Source organism: Petromyzon marinus, unplaced genomic scaffold, assembly GCF_048934315.1.
Source record: "Petromyzon marinus isolate PM22_M1 ecotype Great Lakes invasive population unplaced genomic scaffold, UKy_Petmar_22M1.pri1.0 PM_G_Scaffold_37, whole genome shotgun sequence".
Lineage (NCBI taxonomy): Eukaryota > Metazoa > Chordata > Hyperoartia > Petromyzontiformes > Petromyzontidae > Petromyzon > Petromyzon marinus.
Window position 1 is genome coordinate 1,784,768 of NW_027422950.1, and position 24,395 is coordinate 1,809,162.

The 24,395-nt window shown below is 55.3% G+C and overlaps 1 protein-coding gene across 2 annotated transcripts; it reads left to right on the forward strand.

Moving 5' to 3' along the window:
• The first annotated feature begins 1,931 nt into the window (after positions 1-1,931).
• Positions 1,932-19,914, forward strand: LOC142915959 (uncharacterized). Of its 2 annotated transcripts, none has more exons than XM_076061598.1 (6): positions 1,932-2,073; positions 17,162-17,353; positions 18,082-18,288; positions 18,406-18,627; positions 18,793-18,914; positions 19,419-19,914. In XM_076061598.1, exons 1-6 carry the CDS (start codon positions 2,014-2,016, stop codon positions 19,594-19,596), a joined length of 981 nt encoding a protein of 326 aa, XP_075917713.1. In that variant the 5' UTR covers positions 1,932-2,013; the 3' UTR covers positions 19,597-19,914. The 2 variants fall into 2 exon arrangements, with proteins under 2 accessions (XP_075917713.1, XP_075917712.1); XM_076061597.1 differs by having other exon boundaries at positions 1,935-2,073; positions 17,159-17,353.
• Positions 19,915-24,395: the final 4,481 nt, after the last annotated feature.

Below are 24,395 nucleotides of genomic sequence, written 5' to 3' on the forward strand. Positions count from 1 at the left end.
CAGGCTAGCAGTGGAGAGGCTAAGGAGTGTGAGAGAACAGGCTAGCAGTGGAGAGGCTAGGAGAGTGAGAGAGAACAGGCTAGCAGTGGAGAGGCTAAGGAGGGTGAGAGAACAGGCTAGCAGTGGAGTGGCTAGGAGCGTGAGAGAACAGGCTAGCAGTAGAGAGGCTAGGAGAGAGAGAATAGGCTAGCAGTGGAGAGGCTAGGAGCGTGAGAGAACAGGCTAGCAGTGGAGAGGCCAGGAGGGTGAGAGAACAGGCTAGCAGTGGAGAGGCTAGGAGCGTGAGAGAGAACAGGCTAGCAGTGGAGAGGCTAGGAGAGAGAGAGAGAACAGGCGAGCAGTGGAGAGGCTAGGAGAGTGAGAGAGAACAGGCTAGCAGTGGAGAGGCTAGGAGAGGGTGAGAGAACAGGCTAGCAGTGGAGAGGCTAAGAGAGGGTGAGAGAACAGGCTAGCAGTGGAGAGGCTAGGAGAGTGAGAGAACAGGCTAGCAGTGGAGAGGCTTGGAGAGAGAGAACAGGGCAGCAGTGGACGGGCTAGGAGCGTGAGAGAGAACAGGCTAGCAGTGGAGAGGCTAGGAGCGTGAGAGAGAACAGGCTAGCAGTGGAGAGGCTAGGAGAGTGAGAGAGAGAACAGGCTAGCAGTGGAGAGGCTAAGGAGCGTGAGAGAACAGGCTAGCAGTGGAGAGGCTAGGAGAATGAGAGAGAACAGGCTAGCAGTGGAGAGGCTAGGAGAGTGAGAGAGAACAGGCTAGCAGTGGAGAGGCTAGGAGAGAGAGAACAGGCTAGCAGTGGAGAGGCTAGGAGAGTGAGAGAGAACAGGCTAGCAGTGGAGAGGCTAGGAGGGTGAGAGAACAGGCTAGCAGTGGAGAGGCTAGGAGCATGAGAGAACAGGCTAGCAGTGGAGAGGCCAGGAGGGTGAGAGAACAGGCTAGCAGTGGAGAGGCTAGGAGCGTGAGAGAGAACAGGCTAGCAGTGGAGAGGCTAGGAGAGAGAGAGAACAGGCGAGCAGTGGAGAGGCTAGGAGAGTGAGAGAGAACAGGCTAGCAGTGGAGAGGCTAGGAGAGAGAGAACAGGCTAGCAGTGGAGAGGCTAAGAGAGTGAGAGAACAGGCTAGCAGTGTAGAGGCTAGGAGAGTGAGAGAACAGGCTAGCAGTGGAGAGGCTAGGAGAGTGAGAGAACAGGCTAGCAGTGAAGAGGCTAGGAGCGTGAGAGAACAGGCTAGCAGTAGAGAGGCTAGGAGCGTGAGAGAGAACAGGCTAGCAGTGGAGAGGCTAGGAAGGTGAGAGAACAGGCTAGCAGTGGAGAGGCTAGGAGCGTGAGAGAGAACAGGCTAGCAGTGGAGAGGCTAGGAGAGTGAGAGAGAACAGGAAGGCAGTGGAGAGGCTAGGAGAGTGAGAGAGAACAGGTTTAGCAGTGGAGAGGCTAGGAGGGTGAGAGAACAGGCTAGCAGTGGAGAGGCTAGGAGAGTGAGAGAACAGGCTAGCAGTGGAGAGGCTAGGAGGGTGAGAGAACAGGCTATCCTCGCACAGTAGCAGTGTGCTTGTTTATTAACTATCCTCACACAGTAGCAGCGTGTTTGTTTATTAACTATCACACAGCAGTGTGCTTGTTTATTAACTTTCCTCACACAGTAGCAGTGTGCTTGTTTATTAACTATCCTCACACAGTAGCAGTGTGCTTGTATATTAACTTTCCTCACACAGTAGCAGTGTGCTTGTTTATTAACTATCCTTACACAGCAGTGTGCTTGTTTATTAACTATCCTCACACAGTAGCAGTGTGCTTGTTTATTAACTATCACTCAGTAGCAGTGTGCTTGTTTATTAACTATCACACAGCAGTGTGCTTGTTTATTAACTATTCTCACACAGTAGCAGTGTGCTTGTTTATTAACTATCCTCACAGTAGCAGTGTGCTTGTTTATTAACTATCCTCACACAGTAGCAGTGTGCTTGTTTATTAACTATCCTCACACAGCAGGAGGAGGAGGAGAAGGATCGCAACTCACAGCGCCATGGAAGTTTGCTGCAGCAGCAGCGGCGTGAGGGACGCCGGCCACCCCATCGTGGTGCAGGTGAACGTCACTAGCCTCTCCACTGCTAGCCTGTACTCTCACTCTGCTAGCCTCTCCACTGCTAGCCTGTGCTCTCTCACCCTCAGCCTCTCCACTGCTAGCCTGTTCTCTCACCCTCCTAGCCTCTCTACTGCTAGCCTGTTCTCTCACTTTCCTTAGCCTCTCCACTGCTTGCCTGTTCTCTCTCACTCTCTTAGCCTCTCCACTGCTAGCCTGTTCTCTCTCTCCTAGCCTCTCTACTGCTAGCCTGTTCTCTCACCCTCCTAGCCTCTCCACTGCTAGCCTGTTCTCTCTCACGCTCCTAGCCTCTCCACTGCTAGCCTGTTCTCTCACTCTCCTTAGCCTCTCCACTGCTAGCCTGTTCTCTCTCACGCTCCTAGCCTCTCCACTGCTAGCCTGTTCTCTCTCACTCTCCTAGTTTCTCCACTGCTAGCCTGTTCTCTCTCACGCTCCTAGCCTCTCCACTGCTAGCCTGTTCTCTCACCCTCCTTGCCTCTCCACTGCTAGCCTGTTCTCTCTCTCTCTCCTAGCCTCTCCACTGCTAGACTGTTCTCTCTCACTCTCCTAGCCTCTCCACTGCTAGCCTGTTCTCTCTCACTCTCCTAGCCTCTCCACTGCTAGCCTGTTCTCTCTCACTCTCCTAGGCTCTCCACTGCCTGCCTGTTCTCTCACTCTCCTAGCCTCTCCACTGCTAGCCTGTTCTCTCACTCTCCTAGCCTCTCCACTGCTAGCCTGTTCTCTGTCTCCTAGCCTCTCCACTGCTAGCCTGTTCTCTCACTCTCCTAGCCTCTCCACTGCTAGCCTGTTCTCTGTCTCCTAGCCTCTCCACTGCTAGCCTGTTCTCTCTCACGCTCCTAGCCTCTCCACTGCTAGCCTGTTCTATCTCACTCTCCTAGCCTCTCCACTGCTAGCCTGTTCTATCTCACTCTCCTAGCCTCTCCACTGCTAGCCGGTTCTCTCTCTCCTAGCCTCTCCACTGCTAGCCTGTTCTCTCACGCTCCTAGCCTCTCCACTGCTAGCCTGTTCTCTCTCACACTCCTAGCCTCTCCACTGCTAGCCTGTTCTCTCTCACTCTCCTAGCCTCTCCACTGCTAGCCTGTTCTCTCTCTCCTAGCCTCTCTACTGCTAGCCTGTTCTCTCACCCTCCTAGCCTCTCCACTGCTAGCCTGTTCTCTCTCACGCTCCTAGCCTCTCCACTGCTAGCCTGTTCTCTCACTCTCCTTAGCCTCTCCACTGCTAGCCTGTTCTCTCTCACGCTCCTAGCCTCTCCACTGCTAGCCTGTTCTCTCTCACTCTCCTAGTTTCTCCACTGCTAGCCTGTTCTCTCTCACGCTCCTAGCCTCTCCACTGCTAGCCTGTTCTCTCACTCTCCTTAGCCTCTCCACTGCTATCCTGTTCTCTCTCTCTCCTAGCCTCTCCACTGCTAGACTGTTCTCTCTCACTCTCCTAGCCTCTCCACTGCTAGCCTGTTCTCTCTCACTCTCCTAGCCTCTCCACTGCTAGCCTGTTCTCTCTCACTCTCCTAGGCTCTCCACTGCCTGCCTGTTCTCTCACTCTCCTAGCCTCTCCACTGCTAGCCTGTTCTCTCACTCTCCTAGCCTCTCCACTGCTAGCCTGTTCTCTGTCTCCTAGCCTCTCCACTGCTAGCCTGTTCTCTCTCACACTCCTAGCCTCTCCACTGCTAGCCTGTTCTCTCTCACGCTCCTAGCCTCTCCACTGCTAGCCTGTTCTATCTCACTCTCCTAGCCTCCCCACTGCTAGCCTGTTCTATCTCACTCTCCTAGCCTCTCCACTGCTAGCCGGTTCTCTCTCTCCTAGCCTCTCCACTGCTAGCCTGTTCTCTCACGCTCCTAGCCTCTCCACTGCTAGCCTGTTCTCTCTCACACTCCTAGCCTCTCCACTGCTAGCCTGTTCTCTCACTTTCCTTAGCCTCTCCACTGCTTGCCTGTTCTCTCTCACTCTCCTAGCCTCTCCACTGCTAGCCTGTTCTCTCTCTCCTAGCCTCTCTACTGCTAGCCTGTTCTCTCTCACTCTCCTAGCCTCTCCACTGCTAGCCTTTCTCTCACTCTCCTAGCCTCTCCACTGCTAGCCTGTTCTCTCACCCTCCTAGCCTCTCCACTGCTAGCCTGTTCTCTCACTCTCCTTAGCCTCTCCACTGCTAGCCTGTTCTCTCTCACGCTCCTAGCCTCTCCACTGCTAGCCTGTTCTCTCTCACTCTCCTAGTTTCTCCACTGCTAGCCTGTTCTCTCTCACGCTCCTAGCCTCTCCACTGCTAGCCTGTTCTCTCACCCTCCTTGCCTCTCTACTGCTAGCCTGTTCTCTCTCTCTCTCCTAGCCTCTCCACTGCTAGACTGTTCTCTCTCACTCTCCTAGCCTCTCCACTGCTAGCCTGTTCTCTCTCACTCTCCTAGCCTCTCCACTGCTAGCCTGTTCTCTCTCACTCTCCTAGGCTCTCCACTGCCTGCCTGTTCTCTCACTCTCCTAGCCTCTCCACTGCTAGCCTGTCCTCTCACTCTCCTTAGCCTCTCCACTGCTAGCCTGTTCTCTCACTCTCCTAGCCTCTCCACTGCTAGCCTGTTCTCTGTCTCCTAGCCTCTCCACTGCTAGCCTGTTCTCTCTCACACTCCTAGCCTCTCCACTGCTAGCCTGTTCTCTCTCACGCTCCTAGCCTCTCCACTGCTAGCCTGTTCTATCTCACTCTCCTAGCCTCTCCACTGCTAGCCTGTTCTCTCTCTCCTAGCCTCTCCACTGCTAGCCTGTTCTCTCACGCTCCTAGCCTCTCCACTGCTAGCCTGTTCTCTCTCACACTCCTAGCCTCTCCACTGCTAGCCTGTTCTCTCTCACGCTCCTAGCCTCTCCACTGCTAGCCTGTTCTATCTCACTCTCCTAGCCTCTCCACTGCTAGCCTGTTCTCTCTCTCCTAGCCTCTCCACTGCTAGCCTGTTCTCTCGCTCTCCTAGCCTCTCCACTGCTAGCCTGTTCTCTCTCTTCTAGCCTCTCCACTGCTAGCCTGTTCTCTCTCACTCTCCTAGCCTCTCCACTGCTAGCCTGTTCTCTCTCACTCTCCTAGCCTCTCCACTGCTAGCCTGTTCTCTCTCACTCTCCTAGCCTCTCCACTGCTAGCCTGTTCTCTCACTCTCTTTTTCTTTTTTCAACGTAAAAGTTAATTTATTAAGCCACGCATCATGCGTCGACAACGGTAACAACACCACAACGAACCTGGGGCTTAATGTAAAACAACGCGAATGTTTACGTGCCGAGGAGCGCCTATTTCCCGCCCTCCCCCGCGCGAGGGTCACGTGATCGGCGAGGGTCACGTGATCGGCGAGGGTCACGTGATCGGCGAGGGTCACGTGATCGGCGAGGGTCACGTGATCGGCGAGGGTCACGTGATCGGCGAGGGTCACGTGATCGGCGAGGGTCACGTGATCGGCGAGGGTCACGTGATCGGCGAGGGTCACGTGATCGGCGAGGGTCACGTGATCGGCGAGGGTCACGTGATCGGCGAGGGTCACGTGATCGGCGAGGGTCACGTGATCGGCGAGGGTCACGTGATCGGCGAGGGTCACGTGATCGGCGAGGGTCACGTGATCGGCGAGGGTCACGTGATCGGCGAGGGTCACGTGATCGGCGAGGGTCACGTGATCGGCGAGGGTCACGTGATCGGCGAGGGTCACGTGATCGGCGAGGGTCACGTGATCGGCGAGGGTCACGTGATCGGCGAGGGTCACGTGATCCTGTGTCCTGTGCGTGTACAGCGTGTGTCTCTCTGTGTCTGTGTCCTGTGTGTGTACAGCGTGTCTGTCTGTGTCCTGTGTGTGTACAGCGTGTCTCTCGCTGTGTCTGTGTCCTGTGTGTGTACAGCGTGTGTCTCTCTGTGTCTGTGTCCTGTGCGTGTACAGCGTGTCTCTCTGTGTCTGTGTCCTGTGCGTGTACAGCGTGTGTCTCTCTGTGTCTGTGTCCTGTGCGTATACAGCGTGTGTCTCTCTGTGTCTGTGTCCTGTGTGTGTACAGCGTGTGTCTCTCTGTGTCATGTGTGTGTACAGCGTGTGTCTCTCTGTGTCTGTGTCCTGTGTGTGTACAGCGTGTCTCTCTGTGTCTGTGTCCTGTGTGTGTACAGCGTGTCTCTCTGTGTCTGTGTCCTGTGTGTGTACAGCACGTGTCTCTCTGAGTCTGTGTCCTGTGCGTGTACAGCGTGTGTCTCTCTGTGTCTGTCCTGTGCGTGTACAGCGTGTGTCTTTCTGTGTCTGTGTCCTATGTGTGTACAGCGTGTGTCTCTCTGTGTGTCCTGTGTGTGTACAGCGTGTGTCTCTCTGTGTCTGTGTCCTGTGTGTGTACAGCGTGTGTCTCTCAGTCTGTGTCCTGTGTGTACAGCGTGTGTCTCTCTGTGTCTGTGTCCTGTGTGTGTACAGCACGTGTCTCTCTGTGTCTGTGTCCTGTGTGTGTACAGCACGTGTCTCTCTGTGTCTGTGTCCTGTGTGTGTACAGCGTGTGTCTCTCTGTGTCTGTGTCCTGTGTGTGTACAGCGTGTGTCTCTCTGTGTCTGTGTCCTGTGTGTGTACAGCGTGTGTCTCTCTGTGTCTGTGTCCTGTGTGTGTACAGCGTGTGTCTCTCTGTGTCTGTGTCCTGTGTGTGTACAGCACGTGTCTCTCTGTGTCTGTGTCCTGTGTGTGTACATCGTGTGTCTCTGTGTCTGTGTCCTGTGTGTGTACTGCGTGTGTCTCTCTGTGTCTGTGTCCTGTGTGTGTACAGCGTATGTCTCTCTGTGTCTGTGTCCTGTGTGTGTACAGCGTGTGTCTCTCTGTGTCCTGTGTGTGTACAGCGTGTGTCTCTGTGTCCTGTGTGTGTACAGCGTGTGTCTCTCTGTGTCTGTGTCCTGTGTGTGTACAGCGTGTGTCTCTCTGTGTCTGTGTCCTGTGTGTGTACAGCGTGTGTCTCTCTGTGTCCTGTGCGTGTACAGCGTGTGTCTCTCTGTGTCCTGTGCGTGTACAGCGTGTGTCTCTCTGTGTCCTGTGTGTGTACAGCGTGTGTCTCTCTGTGTCTTTGTCCTGTGTGTGTACAGCGTGTGTCTCTCTGTGTCTGTGTCCTGTGTGTGTACAGCGTGTGTCCTCTGTGTCCTGTGTCTGTACAGCGTGTGTCTCTCAGTCTGTGTCCTGTGTGTGTACAGCGTGTGTCTCTCTGTGTCTGTGTCCTGTGTGTGTACAGCGTGTGTCTCTCTGTGTCTGTGTCCTGTGTGTGTACAGCGTGTGTCTCTCTGTGTCTGTGTCCTGTGTGTGTACAGCGTGTGTCTCTCTGTGTCTGTGTCCTGTGTGTGTACAGCGTGTGTCTCTCTGTGTCCTGTGTGTGTACAGCGTGTGTCTCTCTGTGTCCTGTGTGTGTACAGCGTGTGTCTCTCTGTGTCTGTGTCCTGTGTGTGTACAGCGTGTGTCTCTCTGTGTCCTGTGCGTGTACGGCGTGTGTCTCTCTGTGTCCTGTGTGTGTACAGCGTGTGTCTCTCTGTGTCCTGTGTGTGTACAGCGTGTGTCTCTCTGTGTCTGGGTCCTGTGTGTGTACAGCGTGTGTCTCTCTGTGTCCTGTGTGTGTACAGCGTGTGTCTCTCTGTGTCCTGTGTGTGTACAGCGTGTGTCTCTCTGTGTCTGTGTCCTGTGTGTGTACAGCGTGTGTCTCTCTGTGTCCTGTGCGTGTACAGCGTGTGTCTCTCTGTGTCTGTGTCCTGTGTGTGTACAGCATGTCTCTCTCTGTGTCTGTGTCCTGTGTGTGTACAGCGTGTGTCTCTCTGTGTCTGTGTCCTGTGCGTGTACAGCGTGTGTCTCTCTGTGTCTGTGTCCTGTGCGTGTACAGCGTGTGTCTCTCTGTGTCTGGTTCCTGGGCGTGTACAGCGTGTCTCTCTCTGTCTGTGTCCTGTGCGTGTACAGCGTGTGTCTCTCTGTGTCTGTGTCCTGTGTGTGTACAGCGTGTGTCTCTCTGTGTCCTGTGTGTGTACAGCGTGTGTCTCTCTGTGTCTGTGTCCTGTGTGTGTACAGCGTGTCTCTTTGTGTCTGTGTCCTGTGTGTGTACAGCACGTGTCTCTCTGTGTCTGTGTCCTGTGCGTGTACAGCGTGTGTGTCTCTGTGTCTGTCCTGTGCGTGTACAGCGTGTGTCTCTCTGTGTCTGTGTCCTGTGCATGTACTGCGTGTCTCTCTGTGTCTGTGTCCTGTGTGTGTACAGCGTGTGTCTCTCTGTGTCTGTGTGTGTACAGCGTGTGTCTCTCTGTGTCTGTGTCCTGTGTGTGTACAGCGTGTGTCTCTCTGTGTCCGAGTGTGTACAGCGGGTGTCTCCCTGTGTCTGTGTCCTGTGTGTGTACAGCGTGTCTGTGTCCTGTGTGTGTACAGCGTGTGTCTCCTTGTGTCTGTGTCCTGTGTGTGTACAGCGTGTGTCTCTCTGTGTCTGTGTCCTGTGTGTGTACAGCGTGTGTCTCTCTGTGTCCTGTGTGTGTACAGCGTGTGTCTCTCTGTGTCTGTGTCCTGTGTGTGTACAGCGTGTATCTCTCTGTGTCCTGTGTGTGTACAGCGTGTGTCTCTCTGTCTGTGTCCTGTGCGTGTACAGCGTGTGTCTCTCTGTCTGTGTCCTGTGTGTGTACAGCGTGTGTCTCTCTGTCTGTGTCCTGTGTGTGTGCAGCGTGTGTCTCTCTGTGTCTGTCCTGTGCGTGTACAGCTTGTGTCTCTCTGTGTTTGTGTCCTGTGTGTGTACAGCGTGTGTCTCTCTGTCTGTGTCCTGTGCGTGTACAGCGTGTGTCTCTCTGTCTGTGTCCTGTGTGTGTACAGCGTGTGTCTCTCTGTCTGTGTCCTGTGTGTGTACAGCGTGCATCTCTCTGTGTCCTGTGTGTGTACAGCGTGTGTCTCTCTGTCTGTGTCCTGTGCGTGTACAGCGTGTGTCTCTCTGTCTGTGTCCTGTGTGTGTACAGCGTGTGTCTCTCTGTCTGTGTCCTGTGCGTGTACGGCGTGTCTCTCTGTGTCTGTGTCCTGTGCGTGTACAGCGTGTGTCTCTCTGTGTCTGTGTCCTGTGTGTGTACAGCGTGTGTCTCTCTGTCTGTGTCCTGTGCGTGTACAGCGTGTGTCTCTCTGTGTCTGTGTCCTGTGCGTGTACAGCGTGTGTCTCTCTGTGTCTGTGTCCTGTGTGTGTACAGCGTGTGTCTCTCTGTGTCTGTGTCCTGTGTGTGTACAGCGTGTGTCTCTCAGTCTGTGTCCTGTGTGTGTACAGCGTGTGTCTCTCTGTGTCTGTGTCCTGTGTGTGTACAGCGTGTGTCTCTCTGTGTCTGTGTCCTGTGTGTGTACAGCGTGTGTCTCTCTGTGTCTGTGTCTTGTGTGTGTACAGCGTGTGTCTCTCTGTGTCTGTGTGTGTACAGCGTGTGTCTCTCTGTGTCTGTGTCCTGTGTGTGCACAGCGTGTGTCTCTCTGTGTCTGTCCTGTGCATGTACAGCGTGTGTCTCTCTGTGTCTGTGTCCTGTGCGTGTACAGCGTGTGTCTCTCTGTGTCTGTGTCCTGTGTGTGTACAGCGTGTGTCTCTCTGTGTCTGTGTCCTGTGTGTGTACAGCGTGTGTCTCTCAGTCTGTGTCCTGTGTGTGTACAGCGTGTGTCTCTCTGTGTCTGTGTCCTGTGTGTGTACAGCGTGTGTCTCTCTGTGTCTGTGTCCTGTGTGTGTACAGCGTGTGTCTCTCTGTGTCTGTGTCTTGTGTGTGTACAGCGTGTGTCTCTCTGTGTCTGTGTGTGTACAGCGTGTGTCTCTCTGTGTCTGTGTCCTGTGTGTGTACAGCGTGTGTCTCTCTGTGTCTGTGTCCTGTGTGTGTACAGCGTGTGTCTCTCTGTGTCTGTGTCTTGTGTGTGTACAGCGTGTGTCTCTCTGTGTCTGTGTGTGTACAGCGTGTGTCTCTCTGTGTCTGTGTCCTGTGTGTGTACAGCGTGTGTCTCTCTGTGTCTGTCCTGTGCATGTACAGCGTGTGTCTCTCTGTGTCTGTGTCCTGTGCGTGTACAGCGTGTGTCTCTCTGTGTCTGTGTCCTGTGTGTGTACAGCGTGTGTCTCTCTGTGTCTGTGTCCTGTGTGTGTACAGCGTGTGTCTCTCAGTCTGTGTCCTGTGTGTGTACAGCGTGTGTCTCTCTGTGTCTGTGTCCTGTGTGTGTACAGCGTGTGTCTCTCTGTGTCTGTGTCCTGTGTGTGTACAGCGTGTGTCTCTCTGTGTCTGTGTCTTGTGTGTGTACAGCGTGTGTCTCTCTGTGTCTGTGTGTGTACAGCGTGTGTCTCTCTGTGTCTGTGTCCTGTGTGTGTACAGCGTGTGTCTCTCTGTGTTTGTCCTGTGCGTGTACAGCTTGTGTCTCTCTGTGTTTGTGTCCTGTGTGTGTACAGCGTGTGTCTCTCTGTGTCTGTGTCCTGTGTGTGTACAGCGTGTGTCTCTCTGTGTCTGTGTCCTGTGTGTGTACAGCGTGTGTCTCTCTGTGTCCTGTGTGTACAGCGTGTGTCTCTCTGTGTCCTGTGTGTGTACAGCGTGTGTCTCTCTGTGTCTGTGTCCTGTGTGTGTACAGCGTGTGTCTCTCTGTGTCCTGTGCGTGTACGGCGTGTGTCTCTCTGTGTCCTGTGTGTGTACGGCGTGTGTCTCTCTGTGTCCTGTGTGTGTACAGCGTGTGTCTCTCTGTTTCTGGGTCCTGTGTGTGTACAGCGTGTGTCTCTCTGTGTCCTGTGTGTGTACAGCGTGTGTCTCTCTGTGTCCTGTGTGTGTACAGGGTGTGTCTCTCTGTGTCCTGTGCGTGTACAGCGTGTGTCTCTCTGTGTCTGTGTCCTGTGTGTGTACAGCATGTCTCTCTCTGTGTCTGTGTCCTGTGTGTGTACAGCGTGTGTCTCTCTGTGTCTGTGTCCTGTGCGTGTACAGCGTGTGTCTCTCTGTGTCTGTGTCCTGTGCGTGTACAGCGTGTGTCTCTCTGTGTCTGTGTCCTGGGCGTGTACAGCGTGTGTCTCTCTGTGTCTGTGTCCTGGGCGTGTACAGCGTGTGTCTCTCTGTCTGTGTCCTGTGCGTGTACAGCGTGTGTCTCTCTGTGTCTGTGTCCTGTGTGTGTACAGCGTGTGTCTCTCTGTGTCCTGTGTGTGTACAGCGTGTGTCTCTCTGTGTCTGTGTCCTGTGTGTGTACAGCGTGTCTCTTTGTGTCTGTGTCCTGTGTGTGTACAGCACGTGTCTCTCTGTGTCTGTGTCCTGTGCGTGTACAGCGTGTGTGTCTCTGTGTCTGTCCTGTGCGTGTACAGCGTGTGTCTCTCTGTGTATGTGTCCTGTGCATGTACTGCGTGTCTCTCTGTGTCTGTGTCCTGTGTGTGTACAGCGTGTGTCTCTCTGTGTCTGTGTGTGTACAGCGTGTGTCTCTCTGTGTCTGTGTCCTGTGTGTGTACAGCGTGTGTCTGTCTGTGTCCTGTGTGTGTACAGCGTGTATCTCTCTGTGTCCTGTGTGTGTACAGCGTGTGTCTCTCTGTCTGTGTCCTGTGCGTGTACAGCGTGTGTCTCTCTGTCTGTGTCCTGTGTGTGTACAGCGTGCGTCTCTCTGTCTGTGTCCTGTGTGTGTACAGTGTGCATCTCTCTGTGTCCTGTGTGTGTACAGCGTGTGTCTCTCTGTCTGTGTCCTGTGCGTGTACAGCGTGTGTCTCTCTGTCTGTGTCCTGTGTGTGTACAGCGTGTGTCTCTCTGTCTGTGCCCTGTGCGTGTACAGCGTGTCTCTCTGTGTCTGTGTCCTGTGCGTGTACAGCGTGTGTCTCTCTGTGTCTGTGTCCTGTGTGTGTACAGCGTGTGTCTCTCTGTCTGTGTCCTGTGCGTGTACAGCGTGTGTCTCTCTGTGTCTGTGTCCTGTGCGTGTACAGCGTGTGTCTCTCTGTGTCTGTGTCCTGTGTGTGTACAGCGTGTGTCTCTCTGTGTCTGTGTCCTGTGTGTGTACAGCGTGTGTCTCTCAGTCTGTGTCCTGTGTGTGTACAGCGTGTGTCTCTCTGTGTCTGTGTCCTGTGTGTGTACAGCGTGTGTCTCTCTGTGTCTGTGTCCTGTGTGTGTACAGCGTGTGTCTCTCTGTGTCTGTGTCTTGTGTGTGTACAGCGTGTGTCTCTCTGTGTCTGTGTGTGTACAGCGTGTGTCTCTCTGTGTCTATGTCCTGTGTGTGTACAGCGTGTGTCTCTCTGTGTCTGTCCTGTGCGTGTACAGCGTGTGTCTCTCTGTGTCTGTGTCCTGTGCGTGTACATCGTGTGTCTCTCTGTGTCTGTGTCCTGTGTGTGTACAGCGTGTGTCTCTCTGTGTCTGTGTCCTGTGTGTGTACAGCGTGTGTCTCTCAGTCTGTGTCCTGTGTGTGTACAGCGTGTGTCTCTCTGTGTCTGTGTCCTGTGTGTGTACAGCGTGTGTCTCTCTGTGTCTGTGTCCTGTGTGTGTACAGCGTGTGTCTCTCTGTGTCTGTGTCTTGTGTGTGTACAGCGTGTGTCTCTCTGTGTCTGTGTGTGTACAGCGTGTGTCTCTCTGTGTCTGTGTCCTGTGTGTGTACAGCGTGTGTCTCTCTGTGTCTGTCCTGTGCGTGTACAGCGTGTGTCTCTCTGTGTTTGTGTCCTGTGTGTGTACAGCGTGTGTCTCTCTGTGTCTGTGTCCTGTGTGTGTACAGCGTGTGTCTCTCTGTGTCCTGTGTGTGTACAGCGTGTGTCTCTCTGTGTCCTGTGTGTGTACAGCGTGTGTCTCTCTGTGTCTGTGTCCTGTGTGTACAGCGTGTGTCTCTCTGTGTCCTGTGCGTGTACGGCGTGTGTCTCTCTGTGTCCTGTGTGTGTACAGCGTGTGTCTCTCTGTGTCCTGTGTGTGTACAGCGTGTGTCTCTCTGTGTCTGGGTCCTGTGTGTGTACAGCGTGTGTCTCTCTGTGTCCTGTGTGTGTACAGCGTGTGTCTCTCTGTGTCCTGTTTGTGTACAGCGTGTGTCTCTCTGTGTCTGTCCTGTGTGTGTACAGCGTGTGTCTCTCTGTGTCCTGTGCGTGTACAGCGTGTGTCTCTCTGTGTCTGTGTCCTGTGTGTGTACAGCATGTCTCTCTCTGTGTCTGTGTCCTGTGTGTGTACAGCGTGTGTCTCTCTGTGTCTGTGTCCTGTGCGTGTACAGCGTGTGTCTCTCTGTGTCTGTGTCCTGTGCGTGTACAGCGTGTGTCTCTCTGTGTCTGTGTCCTGGGCGTGTACAGCGTGTGTCTCTCTGTCTGTGTCCTGTGCGTGTACAGCGTGTGTCTCTCTGTGTCTGTGTCCTGTGTGTGTACAGCGTGTGTCTCTCTGTGTCCTGTGTGTGTACAGCGTGTGTCTCTCTGTGTCTGTGTCCTGTGTGTGTACAGCGTGTCTCTTTGTGTCTGTGTCCTGTGTGTGTACAGCACGTGTCTCTCTGTGTCTGTGTCCTGTGCGTGTACAGCGTGTGTGTCTCTGTGTCTGTCCTGTGCGTGTACAGCGTGTGTCTCTCTGTGTCTGTGTCCTGTGCATGTACTGCGTGTCTCTCTGTGTCTGTGTCCTGTGTGTGTACAGCGTGTGTCTCTCTGTGTCTGTGTGTGTACAGCGTGTGTCTCTCTGTGTCTGTGTCCTGTGTGTGTACAGCGTGTGTCTCTCTGTGTCCGAGTGTGTACAGCGTGTGTCTCCCTGTGTCTGTGTCCTGTGTGTGTACAGCGTGTCTGTGTCCTGTGTGTGTACAGCGTGTGTCTCTCTGTGTCTGTGTCCTGTGTGTGTACAGCGTGTGTCTCTCTGTGTCTGTGTCCTGTGTGTGTACAGCGTGTGTCTCTCTGTGTCTGTGTCCTGTGTGTGTACAGCGTGTGTCTCTCTGTCTGTGTCCTGTGCGTGTACAGCGTGTGTCTCTCTGTCTGTGTCCTGTGTGTGTACAGCGTGTGTCTCTCTGTCTGTGTCCTGTGTGTGTACAGCGTGTGTCTGTCTGTGTCCTGTGTTTGTACAGCGTGTATCTCTCTGTGTCCTGTGTGTGTACAGCGTGTGTCTCTCTGTCTGTGTCCTGTGTGTGTACAGCGTGTGTCTCTCTGTCTGTGTCCTGTGCGTGTACAGCGTGTGTCTCTCTGTCTGTGTCCTGTGTGTGTACAGCGTGTGTCTCTCTGTCTGTGTCCTGTGCGTGTACAGCGTGTCTCTCTGTGTCTGTGTCCTGTGCGTGTACAGCGTGTGTCTCTCTGTGTCTGTGTCCTGTGTGTGTACAGCGTGTGTCTCTCTGTCTGTGTCCTGTGCGTGTACAGCATGTGTCTCTCTGTGTCTGTGTCCTGTGCGTGTACAGCGTGTGTCTCTCTGTGTCTGTGTCCTGTGTGTGTACAGCGTGTGTCTCTCTGTGTCTGTGTCCTGTGTGTGTACAGCGTGTGTCTCTCAGTCTGTGTCCTGTGTGTGTACAGCGTGTGTCTCTCTGTGTCTGTGTCCTGTGTGTGTACAGCGTGTGTCTCTCTGTGTCTGTGTCCTGTGTGTGTACAGCGTGTGTCTCTCTGTGTCTGTCCTGTGCGTGTACAGCGTGTGTCTCTCTGTGTCTGTGTCCTGTGCGTGTACAGCGTGTGTCTCTCTGTGTCTGTGTCCTGTGTGTGTACAGCGTGTGTCTCTCTGTGTCTGTGTCCTGTGTGTGTACAGCTTGTGTCTCTCAGTCTGTGTCCTGTGTGTGTACAGCGTGTGTCTCTCTGTGTCTGTGTCCTGTGAGTGTACAGCGTGTGTCTCTCTGTGTCTGTGTCCTGTGTGTGTACAGCGTGTGTCTCTCTGTGTCTGTGTCTTGTGTGTGTACAGCGTGTGTCTCTCTGTGTCTGTGTGTGTACAGCGTGTGTCTCTCTGTGTCTGTGTCCTGTGTGTGTACAGCGTGTGTCTCTCTGTGTCTGTCCTGTGTGTGTACAGCGTGTGTCTCTCTGTGTTTGTGTCCTGTGTGTGTACAGCGTGTGTCTCTCTGTGTCTGTGTCCTGTGTGTGTACAGCGTGTGTCTCTCAGTCTGTGTCCTGTGTGTGTACAGCGTGTGTCTCTCTGTGTCTGTGTCCTGTGTGTGTACAGCGTGTGTCTCTCTGTGTCTGTGTCCTGTGTGTGTACAGCGTGTGTCTCTCTGTGTCTGTGTCCTGTGTGTGTACAGTGTGTGTCTCTCTGTGTCTGTGTCCTGTGTGTGTACAGCGTGTGTCTCTCTGTGTCCTGTGTGTGTACAGCGTGTGTCTCTCTGTGTCTGTGTCCTGTGTGTACAGCGTGTGTCTCTCTGTGTCTGTGTCCTGTGTGTGTACAGCGTGTGTCTCTCTGTGTCCTGTGCGTGTACAGCGTGTGTCTCTCTGTGTCCTGTGCGTGTACAGCGTGTGTCTCTCTGTGTCCTGTGTGTGTACAGCGTGTGTCTCTCTGTGTCTGTGTCTTGTGTGTGTACAGCGTGTGTCTCTCTGTGTCTGTGTCCTCTGTGTGTACAGCGTGTGTCTCTCTGTGTCTGTGACCTGTGTGTGTACAGCGTGTGTCTCTCTGTGTCTGTGTCCTGTGTGTGTACAGTACGTGTCTCTCTGTGTCTGTGTCCTGTGTGTGTACAGCGTGTGTCTCTCTGTGTCTGTCCTGTGCGTGTTCAGCGTGTGTCTCTCTGTGTCTGTGTCCTGTGTGTGTACAGCGTGTGTCTCTCTGTGTCTGTGTCTGTGTGTACAGCATCTGTCTCTCTGTGTCTGTGTCCTGTGTGTGTAAGCGTGTGTCTCTCTGTGTCTGTGTCCTGTGTGTGTACAGCGTGTGTCTCTCTGTGTCTGTGTCCTGTGTGTGTACAGCACGTGTCTCTCTGTGTCTGTGTCCTGTGTGTGTACAGCGTGTGTCTCTCTGTGTCTGTGTCCTGTGTGTGTACAGCGTGTGTCTCTCTGTGTCTATCCTGTGTGTGTGCAGCGTGTCTCTCTGTTTCCTGTGTGTGTACAGCGTGTGTCTCTCTGTGTCTGTGTCCTGTGCGTGTACAGCGTGTGTCTCTGTGTCTGTGTCCTGTGTGTGTACAGCGTGTGTCTCTCTGTGTCTGTGTCCTGTGTGTGTACAGCGTGTGTCTCTCTGTGTCTGTTTCCTGTGTGTGTACAGCGTGTGTTTTTTCTGTGTCTGTGTCCTGTGTGTGTACAGCGTGTGTCTGTCTGTGTCCTGTGTGTGTACAGCGTGTGTCTCTCTGTCTGTGTCCTGTGCGTGTACAGCGTGTGTCTGTGTCTCTCTCTCATCATCACGGTGGCTATGAGATGTTAACTACCTCGCCTGGTATACAGGAGGTCGTGAGTCCCTGACGCCTGCTGCTGCTACTGTATATTTGGAGGCTGTGTGTCTCTCTCCCTGTGCTTGCGTGGATTTTTCTCCGGGTTTTCCGGTTTTCCCCTCCCACATTTGGGAACAAAGCGTTTAGCGGAGTGGTTCTTTAACCTGGGGGGGTGTGCGAGATGCCCCCCTTCTGAGGTTACGAACCACCGGTTTGGAGCAGGGCTTAACGATTAATCGATTTCAAATCGATTAATCGCAATGTGAAACAATGCGATTAGCAAATCGCAAAGGCTGCGCTTTTTTGCGATTTGAAAAGTCCTGTTAGTTATTGGAATTGTTTTATTTGTTAGTATTATAACTTTATTCATTTCACTTAACAATTGTTCTATGTTTGATTTGTTCTATTTCAATTAAAACATTTTAATAAATACACGTCGGAAGTGATTGATACCTTTTTTAAGTTATCATCATTGTATTAGAATTTATGTAGAGAGCAGTTCATATTGTTGATGGTATCACGTGGTAATGCTCCATCACGTGTTTTACACACCTATCACAATGTGAATGTTGAACTGAGGTTTCACTTAACAAAAACAATGTTTTTTTATCACAAATCATATCACAACATCTGTCAGAAAAATCGCAATTTTAGATATTTCCCCCAAATCGTTGAGCCCTAGTTTAGAGTAAAAGCCTCTTCTTGTTATTATTGTGGGTGCCCTCCCCCCCCCCCCCTCTTGACCCTTGCCAACTGCTGTCGGCTTCAGGGTACCAAAGCTCCACAACTCGACCACCGCGGTGCCACGCGGTGGTCGAGTTGTGGGCGCCCGCAACCCGGCACCCCATTTAAATAATCACCACCTCGGGGTTGTGACCCGTCGTCAGCAGCGCATTCGTCGCCGGTGCCTGGTGCTCGAGCCCCGCACGGCGGCGTCGCAACCGCGCCTCCGACGCATCAAGGAGGAGCGTCGGCGCACCCTCGAAGCCCGGCTCCAGGACAACAGGGAGCGGCTCCGGGCGCACGCGGCGGCGGCCGCGGCCGTGCAACCCTCGGAAGGCCCAGACGGGGCCCTCGCGCAGGTGGGAGAGACGCACTGCGGGGGGGGCGGGGGCGGGGGTGGGGGTGGGGGCCTTGTCTTTGGACCGGCACTGCGCTAAGAACCCGGCAATCCAACTTCGATTCCCGGCTTGACGTCGGTGGCGGGTGATGTCTGAATCTTGGTCCTGGGCTGCCGCCCTTCACCAACCCGCAACTGACTGGCGTGGTGAAGTATGGTCAAACGTATATCCCCCGTTTACACCATCGGAACCTCCTTTGCCAGTAGCAAAATATGATAATTGTTTTTTTTACCCTTTTATCTGGCAATAAAACTGACAGCAGGTATTGCGGGCAATGCACAAAAATGATACCTTGTAAAAAAGGTGTCAGTTTTGTCGGCAGATAAAAGGGTAAAAAAACAATTATCATATCCCCCGTTATCGACACGGCATGGGGAAGTTTGATGGCGGGCAATTGGTTTAAAGTTTTTTTTACGTAAACGGGTTCATGTGACCCCGGCAACCACTGCAGGCACTGCTTATTTGTTGAATTGCTGTCATGGTAGTACATGAATCTTGACTTGAAGCTCTCGGGACTGCAGGAATTTATATTCTTGGGTCTTTCGGTAAAGTCACGCGGATTGGTTAAAATAAAATAATAACAAAAAACCGCGACGTTTCGATCGCAACGCAAGCGGTCTCAACCCGACCACCGCGCGGCGCTCCATTTAAATGGCCACCCCCTCGCTGCCGTGACCCGTCGTCGTCAGCGCCGTCTTCGTCGCCGGTGCCTTGTGCTCGAGCCCTGCACGGCGGCGTCGCGACCGCGCCTCCGACGCATCAAGGAGGAGCGTCGGCGCACCCTCGAAGCCCAGCTCCAGGACAACAGGGAGCGGCTCCGGGCGCACGCAGCGGCGGCGGCGGCGGCGGTCGCGGCCGTGCAGCCCTCGGAAGGCCCAGACGGCGCCCTCGCGCAGGTGGGAGAGACGCACCGCGGGGGGGGGGGGGGGGTCTCGTCTTTGGAGCGGCGTCGCGGTCGGCGGCACTGCGCTAACAACCCGGCAACGTAACTTCGATTCCCGGCTTGACGTCAGGGGGTCGCGACCCGTCAGCGTCGTCTTCGTCGCCGGTGCCTGAGCATAGACCGGCTGGAGCGGTGTTTGTTGGCGGCGCGGTTACTGCGCTGCCACAAGGAGGAGCGGCGGCGCGCCCTGGAAGCCTGGCGCGAAGGCAACGCCGACAGGCTCCGGGGCCAGGCGGCGGCCGCGGCCGTGGCCGCGCAGCCCTCGGAAGTACCGGACGGCGCCCTCGCGCAGGTGGGAGAGACGCACCGCGGGGGGGGGGGGGGGGGGGTCTTTGTGGCGGCGTCGCACAAACCCGGCGGCGGCACGAGTTTCGGTTCGCGCTCGACGGCCGGCGGCGGCGGCGGAGGCGAATGATGACGACGATAATTATTGACCCGGTCCTGTGCGGCGTTGCAGTCGCTGGCGCCGGGCGTGAGCGGCGTGCGGCACGAGCGGGAGGCGGGGGGCCTGCACGAGTGTCTGCGGTACGCCGGGCGGCTCGCCCGCCTGCACGACGAGGACCGCTGGCACACGGAGCGGTGAGCCGCGTGCGTGCGCCCGGCGTGGCACTGCGTAGTAAACGTCGCCAGCACTGGGGAGTCAAAAGGCTGTGCATCCTGTATCGGATATTCCTGCTGCTGTGGATTTGTATAGAATATTCCTGCTGCTGCTGCCGTCGCGTGAGAATGAACGTCTGTTGGTTTACTGCGGGGTGCGTGGGGAGTGGTGGCACCGCGGTCTGAGTGAGCGACGTTAAAACCACGCCATTGGGTAGCGGCCTTCCCGCGGGGGGGCCTCGCCGTCGGGCTCCGCCGCTCGGTGACGGCGCCGACGCTCGCGGTCGTGACGGCGCCACCGACAACCGCGGTTTGCTTCGACGGCGATGCGATCGACCGAGCTGCATTGACGTCGACGGTTATCGACGACGTCCACGGCGGCGGCGGCGCCGAACTTTTATTTTCGAAGCGCCGCGATTGTGACGACGACGATACGGCCACCCCCACCCCCCCCCCCCCCCCCTCCCGTGAATCCCGCGCCGGCAGGCTGGTGACGGAGCTCCTGCGACTGACGAAGAAGCAGCACGAATCGTTGGCCTCGGCCGGCCTGGCGGGCCCGCAGGAGCACGCGGACCTGGAGGGGGCGATGCGCCTGGCACGGCGCCGGCGCCCCGTCGCGTGGGCCGACGCGGTCGCCGCCGACGCCGGCGACGCGAGCCGCTAGGGTGGCGACGCGGAGGGCCCTGCCGCCCGCCGTGGACTTTCCCCGTATTGCTCGCGCCGTGAGAGTAATTTATAATGTTGAAGTGGTTTTATTTTTTACGCACGTGTTATTTTTTAAGCACATGTTATTTTTTACGCACGTGTTATTTTTTTAAGCACGTGTTATTTTTTACGCACGTGTTATTTGCACATGTTTTAGTGTAAGGGCACTGTCAAATTTTGATTTGTATTTTTGGAGTTTTTTATTTTCTGTTTTATAATGCACTTTATTGTATTGAGCACGCATTATCACGATTAAAGTTATTGGTTCAAACTCTAAGCATATTATTCACGTCTTGTGAGACGCACACTTCATCTTGTGATGTGCTCTGCCTTCTATCCGTAATGAATAATTTACATTAATGGCTGCCACAAAGTCCCGTAGTGGGAAAAAGTTACATCGGTGGTGCTGAGAATCTGGTTTTAACTTTGTACGCTGTCGAGGGGGTTGAGTTACTTTGCTTGAATGTGTAGGGGTGCTATGGGGAATAAACACATGGCACGGGAAGGTGTGGTTCACCCACACCTTGGTGGCTACAACAACGTCCGCTAAGGCTCCAGTGGGTATAAAGTGCGGGGAGCCAGGGAGCTCGGAGCAGAGTGTGGGGCCCGAGGCTGAAGCAACCAGTGAAGAAAGAAGGCCAGCTAGGTGAGACCCTGGAACTCCTGTGACCGCTGCCCTTTTCAGGGCCGGCACAGCAAGCCAGTGGTGCGGCCCCAGAGCCCCAGAGTCAGAGTCCTTCTAAGGGCCGGTCTGGTCGGCGGGGTGCCGAGATCTGTGCCTAACCAGGTCCGGATCTGATAGCCTCCCTTAGAGCCCTACCAGGAGGAACTGTGAGCCTAGAGCTTAGGCTAGAGAGCCTGGGGTGTGTTCCTGAGTTATACGGGTGGAGGGGCCGCTACCCCTTCTAGTGTAACCCTTGTTAAGGTTTGAATAAATAGTGCTGCTTCTATTCTGCCGTCTCCATGTCCTGGAACCCACTACAACTGGTGTCAGAAGTGGTCTTAAAATGGACACAAGGAGTACAAACCGATCACAGGAACCCCAGGAGGAGGACGGCTCGCCTGGGATTGCGCCAGAGGCCGCGGCCGACGATCCTGAGATGCCCCAGATGCCCCAACAGCAGCCGCCGCTGGAGGAGTGGCCACCGATGGAGGACGGGTTGCAGGCGGCTCACTCTCGACTGGCTGAGCTGCTGTACGCCGCGGCTTCCACGCTGGAGGAAATCAACCGCGCGGGGCTGCGGGCGCAAAGGCGGCAGAGAGACGAACGCCGTTCAACGGCCATTCCCGCCGAAACACAGCCACCAGATTTAGGATTTGCCGCCATGACAGTGTCCGCCACGGCGATTGGACGGTCGCATCTCCACGTGGACGCTTTGGGCCAATCAGCGGTGGTGACGTCATCACCAACGGACGCCCGCTGTCAGGACCAATCGGCGGGCGCATCGTCATCACCAACGAACGCCCGCTGTCAGGACCAATCGGCGGGCGCATCGTCATCACCAACGGACGCCCGCTGTCAGGACCAATCGGTGGGCGAATCGTCATCACCAACGGACGCCCGCTGTCAGGACCAATCGGCGGGCGCATCGTCATCACCTGCGCGACCGCTGATGGGTGTCCCCAGCCCCTCCAACACCGGCGGAGATGCCGGAGATGGCGCGCGGCACCTCTCAGAGACGAAGCCATCGTTTCAACAACGCCGGTGTTGAAGGAGTTCGTTTCAGACGGCGGCGACTGGGGGGCCTTTCAACGCCGCTTCCTCGCTCATCAAGAGATGGCCGGCTGGACGGACAACGAGGCGTTGAGTGCGCTACCGGCCATGCTGGACGATGACGCCCTTGCTACGCTCATCACAGCTCCCAGATCAACGCGATCTACGCTACAGTCGGCGCTCCAGGTCCTCACCATAGTCTACGGGCCATTGTCGGACTGCCGCAAACTCTTCCACGAGCGGTGCAGGGGCCAGAAGGAGCCACCGCTGGCGTATCGCACGGCTCTCCTGGCCCTCGCAAAAGCAGCTTTCCCGCGGATGGACGGCGAAGGGGTGGACGCGATGGTGACGCAGAAGCTCCTGGCGTTGGCCCAGGAGCTGCAGATCGTCATCGTCGCAGAGGACGACGCGGACATGTGCTCCTTGCGGGCAGCAAGACACATCCACGCGCACCTGATAGCGCAGCGTCGATCGCCTCTCGTCCCCAAGGGCGCAGCTGCGGTGTGCGCTGGGACGCCGACCATCCCCCCCTCCGAGGAGGTCTTCGCGACCGGTCGCCCGGTGGAGTGGAGATCCGGAGGGAGGCCGGCTCGGACAACACTGGATCGCCAGGAGCACCCCAAGGCGCTCGTCACGTGCTACAACTGTGGCCGCAAGGGCCACGTGGCTGCGGAATGCCGGGCGCCTCGTCAACGACAGCCGGGACGGTCGGACGGCGCTACAGCCTACAGGCCTCCGCATCGCAACCCGGCAAGTCGCGGCACCCCACATGCTCGGCCTGTGCACACACCTGTCCCCACCTCGCGCGTTTCGGTGTACGGGCCTCGGGGTACGCCCATTGGTTTGTTGGGTGGCGGCGGGGTCGAGAAGGTGCTCGGGCCGGGGCAGTGGGCGGAATTGGCCCACCGCATTGTTGCTGCGTCGGCAGGCTCGTCCGTGGTCGCGGGTCGCATTGACGGGGTCGAGGTGTGTATCTTCGTCAATACGAGAGCTTCGGCGACCATTGTGTCAGACTTGATTTATAATATTCTTCCCGTTCAAAACCGCCCCTTGCTCCCAGTCACCGTTCCGTGTTACGCAGCGAACGGGGGTTCGCTGGGTATCATAGGCCAAATTCGAGCACAAATTTGCATTGGCGATATCAAACTCTCCGGGCCGATATTAGTCTCGTCCTCGCTGGCGGTTCCGTGCTTGTTGGGGACGGACTTTTTGGGCAAAATGCCGATTAAAATTCTAATTGATCAGGGTTGCATCGAGCTTCCCTCGGGCCGACGGGTAACATTCCTGCCTTCCCCTGTCACCTCAAGGGCAGCGTGCGCGTCGATACAAGCGTTCGTCACTCGGACGGTGCGTGTACCTCCCGGGGCGCAAATGCTCGTGCCCCTTCGCTTGCGTCGGCCTTTCGTGCCCGGTGTTCTGGACCAGGGAATTCTGTTAGGGCCCTCGAGGGCTGGGGAAAACGGGCTGGATCTGGTGGCCGCTCAAACGCTCGTTAAGGGGAGCGATGACCCGTGTATCCTCGTCCTTAACGTTGGCGTACAGACGGCCGTCGTTCCTCAAGGAACTGTGCTCGCGCACGCGACGCCGGTCCCCGTGGTAGACACGGTTATGGGTAATGTGGGGACCGATCCTCTGGCTCAACCGCATTCTGAGGGGGACGATAGTTGGATGGACACACTATGTTCGGGCACGAGTGATCTGTCTGACTCCCAGCGTGCCGGCCTACGCACCCTTCTGACGGAATTTTCCGATGTCTTTAGTAAACACAAATATGACATGGGTGCACGAAATTGTTGCGTCACCACATTGACACGGGTGACAATGCCCCGGTATGCCAGAATCCTTTTCGGTTAAGTCCGGCCGAAAAAGATCATGTCAAATCGGCAGTGGATGACATGCTGGCTGCAGACATTATAGCCCCTTCCACCAGTCCATGGGGAGCACCCATAGTGCTTGTCAAAAAGCACGATGGGTCCTTGCGATTCTGTGTGGATTTTCGCCGCCTTAATAAGATCTCCGTGGCCGACGCGTATCCACTTCCCCGGATGGACGAATCTCTGGATGCTCTGGCTGGCGCACGTTTTTTTTCTACGTTGGACTTGTTATCCGGATTCTGGCAACTCCCATTGGATGATGAGTCCAAGCCAGAGACTGCGTTTCGCACACCACACGGCCTATTCCAATTTAACCGGTTACCTATGGGATTACACTCCGCTCCAGCGACATTTCAGCGCCTTATGGAACTGGTTTTGGCTGGCTTACAGTGGAACGTCTGTTTGATCTATCTGGATGACGTCATCGTGTACAGCAAGACATTTGACGAACACCTTTTGCGCTTGCCTGCCGTGTTCCTCAAAATGCGTGCTGCGAATTTGAAATTTAAGCCGCAAAAGTGCCACCTGCTACGGGAATCCATACGCTATTTGGGGCACATCGTCAGCCGCTCGGGCATATCCACCGATCCCGCAAAGACGCAGTGTGTCAGCTCCTGGCCAACCCCCACCTCGGTGGCTGAGGTCAGGAGTTTCATTGGATTTGCGTCTTATTACCGGCGGTTCGTCGCGGATTTCGCGACCATTGCTAAGCCCTTACACGCTCTGACGGCGAAGGGAGTGAAATTTCACTGGGGCCAGGAGGAGGAGGTCGCTTTTTGTTCCCTTCGCGACGCTCTCGTGCGGGCCCCTCCATTGAGCTACCCCGATTTTTCGGAACCCTTCCTGCTCGATACAGACGCCAGCAATACGGCATTGGGGGTGTGCTCTCACAGGTGATCTGTGGTGTGGAACGCGTCGTGGCTTATGGCAGTAGGGTTTTGTCTCCGGCGGAACAGAGATACTGCGTCACGCGTCGGGAACTCTTGGCTATTGTATTTTTTATGCAACAGTATCGCCCATACCTGTACGGTCGGCATTTCACTGTCCGTACGGACCATGCGGCATTACAATATGCCTTGCAGGTGACGCAGCCTTCGGGGCAATTGTCCCGATGGCTCGAAATCCTTCAGGATTATGATTTCACGACCACATATCGGAAGGGTGCTCGGC

Bases quoted from the DNA above. Each gene is read 5' to 3' on its own strand.
- LOC142915959 (XM_076061597.1), top strand. From the start codon at position 2,014: ATGGAAGTTTGCTGCAGCAGCAGCGGCGTGAGGGACGCCGGCCACCCC. The intron at 17,354-18,081 runs GTGGGAGAGACG...CGTCGTCGTCAG, and splicing joins CAGACGGGGCCCTCGCGCAG to CGCCGTCTTCGTCGCCGGTG. The intron at 18,628-18,792 runs GTGGGAGAGACG...GCGGCGTTGCAG, and splicing joins CGGACGGCGCCCTCGCGCAG to TCGCTGGCGCCGGGCGTGAG.